The sequence below is a fragment of the Protomyctophum parallelum genome (assembly GCF_964188405.1).
Source record: "Protomyctophum parallelum genome assembly, chromosome: 10".
Lineage (NCBI taxonomy): Eukaryota > Metazoa > Chordata > Actinopteri > Myctophiformes > Myctophidae > Protomyctophum > Protomyctophum parallelum.
The window spans coordinates 15776746-15787762 of record NC_139704.1 but is presented as its reverse complement, the minus strand read 5'-3'; the positions used below and the strand labels follow the sequence as shown (position 1 = coordinate 15787762).

The 11017-nt window shown below is 40.3% G+C and overlaps 2 protein-coding genes across 3 annotated transcripts in view; both read left to right on the top strand.

Annotated features, from left to right (window-relative positions):
- Nucleotides 1-1061: 1061 nt before the first annotated feature.
- LOC310865692 (non-structural maintenance of chromosomes element 4 homolog A-like) lies at nt 1062-7038 on the top strand (the record flags this gene model as incomplete). The annotated part of the gene is made up of 9 exons (XM_083774904.1): nt 1062-1182; nt 2633-2778; nt 2915-3048; nt 4104-4203; nt 4707-4797; nt 4902-4996; nt 5317-5365; nt 6347-6444; nt 6940-7038. 9 exons carry the CDS (start codon nt 1062-1064, stop codon nt 7000-7002), a joined length of 897 nt encoding a protein of 298 aa, XP_083631030.1. The 3' UTR covers nt 7003-7038.
- Nucleotides 7039-8868: 1830 nt separating this feature from the next.
- The window catches only part of psme4a (proteasome activator subunit 4a), a 45038-nt gene continuing 42889 nt past the window's right edge, over nt 8869-11017 (top strand). For both annotated transcript variants that reach the window (XM_083775556.1, XM_083775555.1), the window contains exon 1: nt 8869-9501. In XM_083775556.1, coding sequence (XP_083631682.1) covers nt 9305-9501 — 197 coding nt within the window. In that variant the 5' untranslated portion in view covers nt 8869-9304. The remainder of the gene's footprint in view (nt 9502-11017) is intronic.

Below are 11017 nucleotides of genomic sequence, written 5' to 3'. Positions count from 1 at the left end.
TTCAATTCATTAAAAAGTTTCTTTTAACATGTTTCTGAACAAAGCCAGGGAAACAAACTGGTGAGTGCCAAATCAAAATAGCCTACCATAAAACAAAAACTGTCAACTGAAAAATGTAAATAACTTCTAAACCTGCTATACACAAACAAAAATACAGAGGGTGGCACTCACACCTAACCTAATGTTTTAACAGAAAATAACTTGAAAATGTACAGGGTACCCCAGCTCTTACCTAGTTTCCCTGAAAGAAACAATATAGTGAAGGCTGAGACACATAAAGCAGGCCTGAATTTGACACAAAGCCTGTACACAACCAGAGCTGTCTCTGTCTGACATGGTGCAAGGGACAGGGGCTTTTAACCTTTGTTTAACAGGTAAAAAATACATTTAGACTGAAGTCTCTTTTACAAGTGTGAACTGGTCAAGAGAAGAGGCAAAATAAGTGACACAGCTCTGCCAGTAACAATACATACACGACAAAAAAACAGGAAAAACATACAATGCTCATAAATACAGAACCCACTACCAAAGAAGCTCAAAGGGAGAACAGGAACGTAGTAACACAACCAATAAAGACTAATAAATAAAAACTAAGCAACTAAACTAAAAAGCAAGAGAACATTTGCTATACATCAAAGCAGATGCAGTGTTTGGGAAGTGTGCCCATGGCAATCCTTTTAAAGCTCACTTATCACAGCAGCCAGTTTGAGTCTGGTCTGTAGGTCATTCCAAGAACAGGGTCCAAAATAAGCAAGTTTTTTCCCCCAGCCTCAGTACACTAGTACACAGGTGCTTCTGGGAAATTGAGATGATTGGTTGACTGATTATTGGCGGACCAATGAGATAGTGAGGCAACACAAAATGTGGCACTCCTCAACAGCTCAATAGCATTGCACATAATACTCTACCTAGTAATATATTATGTAAAATGTGCTGTCTAGTACAACCTATAGGCAGTACCATTGCTGTATGTCGGTGACAGTAAAGCAACAGTTTATCTACACTGTGACTTGAGTGAAAATGGAACAAGCACATTTTTTGTTTAATTTTTTGTTAAGAAAATGGAAGGCAGTGGTGAAGAAGAGGGCACATCTCAGGATCAGCAGAATGGTGCTGTTGGAGACCAAGAGGGCTTAAGAGATGTGAAGGGAAGGTACAGGGCACTGTTCAACTTAGTTAAAGGTGAGTAAGACAGAGGCCAGTCTATGCTGTAGTAAGTATTTTTTTAGACCTTTTTTTACCACTGACAGTTCTGCTTTCTTGTATGTTTGATCTGTGTTTTCCAGAGAACAGAGATGAAATGATGAATCTGTCCAGCGATGGGCTCAATGAAGTTATGCATGAGGCATCCGGTCTTTATTCCCATGCAGGTAGGTCCAACATCACACAAGTAACTAAACCTTAACTAAACCCCTACATACTTTTTTTGGTCAAATTCTACAAGTACACAACACATAGTGAGCTTGAGGTTCTGCTATATTCACAAACATTTCTGTCAAATGCTATTCTATTTTTGCAGAATGTTAACATGCCCAGAATAGGGTTTCTACTTTCTAGGCTTCATGTGTATACTCTTACTGGCCAATGTCTACAGGTGTGGAGAGAGAGATTGTGGTATCGCTGTATAGTTAATATTCGAGTGGTTTCGGATTAACAATTTCAGGTCATTTATTAAACATAAATTTGAACAGCCCAACTTTCGATTCAAAATAAACGAAGGAATTCAATTCATAGAAGGCTTATTCTGTCATAAATATGTGAAATATGTGTTTGAAAATGTTTGCTCTGCCGCTCTGGTTAAAATTTCGGATCGCCTGCAGTCACCTGTCTCATCACAGTATGACACCCACATTAGTAAACGTCACCCTCTGGGACATCACATCACCATAATCAGATGATCATCATATTAATAATGGCAGCAATAACTAAGAAAAATGGAAAAGCAAAAGGTATTTTATTATTATAATAATAATAATTCCCCAGTCCCCACTCTTTTTCCGTGTTTTTTTGGTTGCACTTCTTCCTCTGGAAGTCCCATCCTAACTAATAGTATCTCCCTTAGATAGGGTGAGAAGTTCAGTCACGCGAGAGACTCGAGTCGCTGCTTCTTTGCCTGGAAAGGAGGCAGCTTAAGTGGTTCGGGCATCTAGTTAGGATGCCTCTCGAGCGTCTCCCTAGGTAGGTCCTCGATGCATGTCCCACTGGGAGGAGACCCCGGGGCAGACCAAGGCACAGATGGAGGGATCACATCGGCTCACTGGCCTTGTAACGCCTCGGGATCCCCCCAGGAGGAAGTTACTAATGTTGCTCTGGAGAGGGAAGTCTGGACTCTGGAGCTCTCTGGTGGAGCTGTTGTCCACACGACCCGACTACGGATAAGCGCCGGCGGTTGAAGATGGATGGATGGAGGCGCTTTTAATACAGCGCTCACTGAGAGCAGTTTTGGCTAATACGTTATGCAGTACATATTAATAAACGTATTGCAGTGTTGCCACATTCAGACAACTAATTATTATTAGTTTGTATTTACTAAATAAATAAATGGTAAATGGCTACGGTATATCTTACAAAAAAAGTCTTCTGTCTTTTACTCATGTGCATATGTCTGGTAATTGGTTTCTTCTTCTTACAGTATGTTCCTTGACAGGAGCTTCTGCTCAAATACAAGCTCTGGATGCCCAGCTACTGGTTGTGATCACAGACCTGTTACAAGAGAAGGCCAGCCAGCTGTTTGTTGAGGGCAATGCTTTTGACATGTCTGTCTTTACTGAGCACCTCGTGAGTGTAATGAGTGATTATGTGAACTGTGAAGTAGATTTCACTAATGTGTACATTTCACATGCCCATTATTCACACACATACCGGTACCCGTGCTGGCTGATGTTTATCTCATGACTGTCTCTTTATCCGACAGCTGAACTTCATGGGATCTAACCGACTGGAGGATGAGGAAAATGGAGTGGCAACTAATGTACCCCAAGATGGCTGGCTTAAAGTAGCCAAGAGAGCCCAGTGTTGTTTCAAGACAGCTCCAACCTTCCATTACATGTGAGTGGCTGATCACTTCACCTGCTATTGTTAGAAAAGCGGAAGCAAATATCCCATTTCAACCTTCTTTATAGCAAATTATATGTTGGGAAATAATGTACTCCAGACTCCCTTTCAATATTTTATTAGGCTAGGATAGGCTCAGAGGCAAAGGCTATGTTTAGCTTGTGTGCCCGTGCCTGTGCCCGTACATAGCTAATCTCGGACACTGCGATTTCTGTTGATTGCGATCAAAGTTGCCATGCATAGAAGACTACCTCATTTTGTCCTGGCACAACCAAAAATCCTGGATTGCTTGTACCATGATGCAACTCCTCATAGCCCATGGCATGCCCATTTCCGCCTGGGCATGGCCAAGAATTTCCATGTCATCTTCAAAACACCTTTTGCTGCTATTCCTAGATCCAAACTCACACCAATCAATACACAATCCCTGGAGTCATGTGATTAACATTACATAACATTTTATTTGAGGATACTCACACAAAGGCACCAGATGTCGTTCCTCCCAGGAGAACACACTTTACCAGAAGTAATAACTTTTTAATTGTTTGTTTTATTTCTTTGTTTTTTTATGTTATTTTAGAGTGGTCCTCTTGAATCTGTAAGAAACATCATAATTCATACTGATATGCATTGATGTTTTCTAATAAAACCTGAACTTAAAATGTGTAATATTATTTAGATTCCATTCTGATTGGCTATGATTGCCTTCCAAAGTGGAGTGGACCATTTTTATAAAAAATGCCAAGAATTACCCCAAATTTCAGTGACACATTGAGTGGCCCTTAAATACAAGAGCCAACAATTCCCCATGCTACAAATGTCAGTGCATGTTATGGAGACTCATTAGAGCGCACCACCAAGAGTGCTTCTTGGAGTTTCTTGAAGTTGAACGGTATGTCGCAGAGACACACGACCGTTGTATCTTCCTCACAGAAGCCAAAGACACATTTTTGTCCTAGTTATTGACTTTTTCAATTGTTCTTATTCCCATTATTCCCACTTATGGTGGGTGTATATACTGTATGTTTCCATTGTTTTGGTTCTGTTAGGATGGGTTCATTCGTCTCAGAGACCCCTCCTCCAAAGCAAAGGGTAGAGCGCCAGAAGAAGGCACCCACTACGGAGGCCCAAAGGACCATGCCAGCACAGGTAGATTCGTTGTTTTTTTCTGTGTCAATTAACATATCGTTTGGTGCAACTCACATCTATGACTATAACATTGCTTATTTGCTTTCTGAATAGCTAACACTATTATCTTTGATAACTGAAAACATTCAGGATATTATGTTCTCAAAATATGGTTAATACATTACAAAGCTGGAAATATTGACAATGCTTATCGTGTGAAAACTATTTAGTGGTACAACATAACTAGGGTTCCAGGTAAACATCAGACCTAGTCTAAACATCTAAACAAAGTATTTTTAATTTAAAAAAAATCCATATTACTGAAAATCAACTACCGGTAATTTAAAGGTTATATAAATTACACACACACTCGCTGAACAGTGGATCATTGACAATAACCCATTATTCAGCTCAGCATGTAATTGTAATTTATTGAGACTCACTTATGTCCAAAAGATACATTACAGTAGATGTTATTCAAGTCTACAAAGTTAATGCATCTTGTCCATTTTCTTCTCTTCAAGTTGAAGCAAATGGAAGAGTCTCACCAAGAGGCTACCGAGAAGGAGGTAGAGAGGATTCTGGGATTCTTGACGACTTACCATGCAGACGATCGTGAGTTCAAACTCCACAACAGGAATAATAACTTTCAAACTTTCAAAGGAATAATAACTTTCAAACAGACAAATGTCTAATTTAAAAATTTCTGTCAATTGCAGCAACTTCACCCATATCGTACTATGAGTTTGTTATTGATCCCACGTCGTTCTCACGTACAGTGGAACACATGTTTCACACATCATTCCTCCTCAGGGTGAGTCATCTGTTTAAATGTTACAGGTACAGGGTTTTAGTTTTCATCTGCTTGGCGGTTTGCTTAATTTTTTCCAGTTACTGTAGCTGCATTGCTCTGAATGAGCAGAGATGGAAGCTTGAGGATGCTTGAGGACATTATTAACCACATAATGGTTGAGTGGTCTCCCTCAGGGCTCTATACTAGTGTAGTTTCTGTTATTGTTTGGAAAACAGATGTTGTGATGCGTTGTGAGCTTGTCGATCATCTATTTTCAGCGAAAGCTTTCCTCACACTGTGGATGCTGGGGTTATGTGGTTAATTCTACATGTTTTTTGCAGGATGGTTTGGCGAAGATGTATCTGGACACAAACAAGTTGCCTTGCATTGGTGAGAAAAACAAAAACACTTGTTGTTTAACTTGTTTTCCCCCTTCTTCAAAATGAACAAGTTGTCAGCATTTGTATAATTCCAAGTGCTAGCAATTAACTAAATTCAATCAGATACATGGACGAACTGATAAGAACCAGAGCGATACAGGGCAAAGGAAAACGCTAGCCCCCCCCCCCCCCCCCCCCCCCACATATATGCAGCACGCACACACACGCTCACACAGCCACCCCTTCACCCTCCTCGTACTATAATTCTCGAACTCCACCTTTCTAAACTACCGGTAAATGTGTTGGAACATAGCCTCGAATTGCACCTTTCTAAACTGTATATATGGAACATAATATTAACTTTGCTACTACAGGGAAAAATCGCACATGTACATATGTTGCACATATGTTCATGTGTATCTTTTTTTGTACTCGTTTGCTCTTTCTTGCACTCTTTTTTTCTAGCCTTTGTTTGCTGTGCTTGCTGTTTGATGTTATGTTATCTACTGTATGCTGCTGCATTGTCTAAAGGAAGCCAAACAAAAATATGTTTTTCTCTTATGTACCTGTACACAAGATGTAACAATAAAGTACAACCTTGAACCCTTTGGCATACATTACATACTGTACAAGCAATGGCCGCCAAGTGTATTTTTGGTTGGTTATTACATTATTTCCTTGGTAAAAATATAGCAGCCAATAATGTAATAATAACCACCAATAACTTAAGGTGATCCGGACGGCTCTCCCTGCCTTGGCAGTCTTTCCCAGTCTTTCCTCCATCTGTGGTATTCTCTCTTGCTTCCAAGTTCCAATAAAGATAAGTAGAGTGGTTGGCTCGATTCTCACTACTGGTGAGGTGGTAGTTTCACTCCTGTGCCTTGCTTGTCTCTGTGCAGTGACAAATTCAGGTTTCATGCCAATATTAAGCATTAACAGGTTGCTGTCTGTTCATTCATATTGTGTGTGTCTGTGCGTGCGTGCGTTTCAGCTCCTAGGACAGTGGAGGAGGATCATGGTGACGATGGAGAATCAGCCTTCAGTAGGCGTAAACAATGCATCATGTCCATCAGCATGCAGAGCTGGAAGGTGAGGAACTGTGGGCCATTATGGACCATTTCAAGAATACAAGTACTGCTCTAGAATCACTGCTCTAGAACCACTGCAGTATAAACAAAATATTCACTCTGGTTAAAGATCAATACAGTAATCTTTGGTCTAGAGCTAAACCCTGCGCAGGACCCAAACTAGTGAAGAAAAATGGGACCCAACCCAGTGTTTAGGAACCGGTGATCTAGAGAGTGATCCAATTGCTATCTCAAGTCGATTTTCAATTCAATTGAATCTAGGAACACAAGCCACTTCTTTACAAAGAACAAAGACTTGCTACTGAGATGCTGTCATCCAAATGATATCTGCTAGATTAGAGAATTAATAATTTCCTCACTATGACTGTACATGTACATTAACATGGATATACCATTTTAGTAAAGGTTTGCTAAAGTACCTGCACCTTTATTGCAGGGGTCTGATCTCAATTCCTATTTTTATTAACAGTAATCTTTATTTTATCATCTTCCTTAGGACATAATTGAAGCTTTTGAGATCACAGCGCCCATGATCCCAGCAAATAAAAATGTTGAATGATGTTTTTTGTTGTTTTGTTATTGTTAGGGCTGGACAAAAATATATCAAAACTGTTCTGTAGGATAATCGATAATCGAGAAGTGGGGTTTTTGTGATATTGTTTTATTTCCAACCCCCTGTATTATTTTTGTTGTACAATGGTGGTGTACAGAAATAGTGAAAATAGCTCATCTACAAGCTCATAATGCGTAGTATCGCAATTTGCGATGCATTGTAAGTTTGTAGAGCTGCTATTTTTGCACTTTTTGCATTTTTCCTTTTTTTCTTACTTCCAAATTTGCTCTTTGCCCCTAATGGGGCACAAGGCATCGATAAGGTTCCTTCACCTATCACGTTTTTTGGCAAACACCCATCTCCAGCAGCTCAGCCTCTACAGTTCTGTGGCAGATGATCTTAGGTCAGCCTTGTTTCTTTTTCCTTGGGGATTTTTGGGGCATCCGCTCTGGGGGCATTCGAAGTACGTTGTATTGTTCTTTAAATCGTTAGAGGCTAATGTTATTTGTGATATTGATTTCTAAGTCATATTGTCCAGCCCAACTTTAATTTGTTTTTCTTTTGTCAAATATTGAATAATAAAATATATTGTTACAGTTTTTCATTGTAAAAGACAGTATTGTGTTGTCATGGTTTCAGTAAACTCCCCTAAACCTTTCTAGTGACTGAATAAAGTCTGGCAGACAAGTGAGAATAATGTATGCCCAACAGGCCACAATTTATTTTGATCATGTGTGTGCTCACCCCATTTCAAGTCCAACGGTCTACACTACAGTCTTTGATCAAATACAAATCAATGTAAGTTGGCCTAAGAATGTGATAATATACCCAGCATAAAGACTTAACTAAACTCACCTTGCACCTCGAAGGACATTTTTACTTTGGGGGTGGTTGAAAAATCAGATGGGAAAAGTTCCATCCTTTTTTTTAAAGCAAGAATCTGCTAAAAAAATAACAAGATTCATCACAAGAAAAGCTCTCAAATTCAACAGACAGGTAGGTTGTGGCCCAACTCGATGTGAGCTGAACTGGAGACAATCTGATGTACATATCCGCAATGTGACATATGATATAGTTGTCTGTACTGGCCTGATCACAAGTACCATTTTAATTTGTGATATTCCATCCACAGATGAGGCTCTGTTCTGAACACCACTGCCCTTATCTATGCCCTTCACTGAACAACCACTTGAGGTCATTGTTGCTCTAAGAAGGTAGCAGACTGCTCTCCCCTATTAGTCCTGAGGCCAGAGCTACAGTCTGGGCCAGAGGCCTTATTATTGGATATCGTTGCGCTATAAAGGGACAAGACATATGTGGTATCATTTTGTTCGTCTGACATCCAGGAGTGCTATGATTTTAGGTGTATAATCTGATTATGCAAAACCATATAATATATTCTTATCTAAACTCCAAAATTATTCACTTTTATGCACATTTCTGATGTTTGTACCATGGATGGGCATGACCAACTAACTGGCATGACCCTGTGTGGGGATCTGTTTGTTAAATCATCCACAATGTAGAAAAAAAGCTTTCAATCCTTTTGACTAAAATGCACTTGCTTTTACTTTGGGATGAAATAAGTTATTTGGTACTCCCTGTTATGTTGATTTAAACAACAATTGAACAAACAAATAATAAAACAAATGAACAGAAAAAATATGTAGGCCTGGCTATATTATCTATTAGAAAAACGTAAGCTATTGTTGGCATTATGGTAGATGTAGTTTCCATGACTGCGGAAATGACGGTTTATGGCAACGTCTCTCAACGTTTTAGCTTTTTTGTGCCACCGCTATTCTCGCGAGATGGTCTTTGATGTCGTCGGCACTTTGCAGCAGGACCGATCATTCGACGTTGACAGTCCTTGGGCTTCAGATGAATGTGTTTTTGTCGTTAGCACTGAGTACTGCCAGTTAGCTAACTTTCGCTAACGTTACATATAGTTAGATTTAGTAGTAGGGTGACATTTAAGAAGCTGTAAAAAATTTAAGACGACTATAGTGCCAACACGTTCTCTGGACGTACTTTTATTTATTTTTCTTCAGCCTTATCATTTCAGTGCGATGCCATTGAGGACAGTGTGCTGTCACACACGAAGGCAAAATTAACTTCAGCTAGCCCGGCTAAAGCTAACGTGACTTGGAACTTGTGCGAGTCGGCTAGCGTGTTGGCTAATCAGCTTGCACCACCCAGTGAAAGTGGCTAGCTAGCATTATAGCATTACTGGCCAGACCTGCACCCGGCGGGACGACTCCAACCCGTGAAACAACAACAACAACAAGCTTCGGAGAACGATCGTACAATGAAAAAAGCCGCGTGTGACACGCTAGGATTCATCCCCCAGAAAGACATAGTCTATAACAAACTTCTGCCGTACGCCGACAGATTGGACCAGGAATCCAATGACATCCTGTGTAAAATCAAAGGCAACCTGGCCCGGGCGGTCCAGCTCAGGGAGATATGGCCCGGAGTGCTGTTCTGGACCAGGAAACTTTCCACGTAAGTGACCGTGGTTATAGTGGCCGTTCTTCGGCTCTTCAAAACGAACCATTGCGAATGATTGCGTCCGATCATCACTTCCATAAATATTAGCGACAGCTGTCAGTTTCTAGTCTTTAAATCATCAGATACTCTCAGTTTCTAGTCTTTAAATCATCAGATACGTTTGTAGTATGTATGTATGGTTGTCATCCAAGTCCAACTAGTGTGTCCCCTTAATGTCTGCCACCCACCATCAAAGTTCACAACAATAAGCCAACACACCGTACGGTACAATGTTTTCTAATTCTTATTGGACACTGTCCTGTCCCTTTGGTTACATTTGTACACTTTCATTAGTTACACATGTATAAATGAACACTTTTCTTTGTGTCTTTTGTCCAATGTGAACACATTAGGTTCATAGGGTTGTAATAATCAGATTATGAAAAATGAGTAAATATAATCAGCCAAGAAATTTACACCCTGAAAAATGTTGAAGGTTCTAGTTATATTGTCAAGGAAGCATAATTGCATGTTATCAATTTTCAACCCCCGCCCCTATAGCTACCCCACCCCCAGAGCTCAGCAGGACAGTCTGGGTCTCTTTTCTCAATACAGACACGGTGTCTCGGATAGCAGGTGTCTCAGACACCTGCTATCCCAATTCTCACCTCAGCTGCCGAGTCTGACTGCCCCTTCCCATGCCCAGCTCTGCTAGAGATGGGAGGTGGGCACTGCAGGAGATGTTGGTGGGTGGGTTGCTGATAATATTAAGTTATCCCCAGAAAAGTACATTTGAATGAAATGGTTTCTCTGCCCTGTAACGCCCACAATTCCAAGTAGACTCCATGATTACACGTTAATATGATCATGCTATTTGATAAAATGTGTTTTATTTGAACAGAATATATTTTGAGAAAAAGTTTTACTTTTTGTACACGTGTGTGTGTGTGTGTGCGTGTGTGTATGTATATGTAATTTGTATTCAGTAACTAAATATTTCAAAGTAGTCTATCCGACCCAGACCTGCGTATTCAGGAAGTGACAGACAGTAATCATCAGCAACACTGTTGTTGTTCAAGTGTTGCATGCTGCAGCCAGGTTATCTCAGCCACTGCCTGTTTATACGACAGCAGGTGTCGGGACATGTCTCATATTTCTCATTTCTCAATCAAAACCATTGGCACAGGCTCTGTGCTGTCACTGTGCGCTTGTCATCTTCACCAAGTTGACATGGTCACAAACTGTGAGTGAGGGGGAGGGGCTGTTCCATGTGTGTGTGTCACTGTCTCTGTTGGAGGGAGACATTTCCATTAGGAAGAAGTATTGGGAGAACACATGGCTAAAGGGCCATTCACACTGAGTAGTATAACTAACTGCACCCCGCCTGCACCACTCAGTTCACACCAGATTTTTCTTCATACACAATTAGCATTTCAAATTAATCGCATGCGTTTGTGTTTTTTGACAGCCATAATCTCACTTTTCTGAGATGTGGAACACATACAAATAAACTATTCAAGTCATTTGGAGA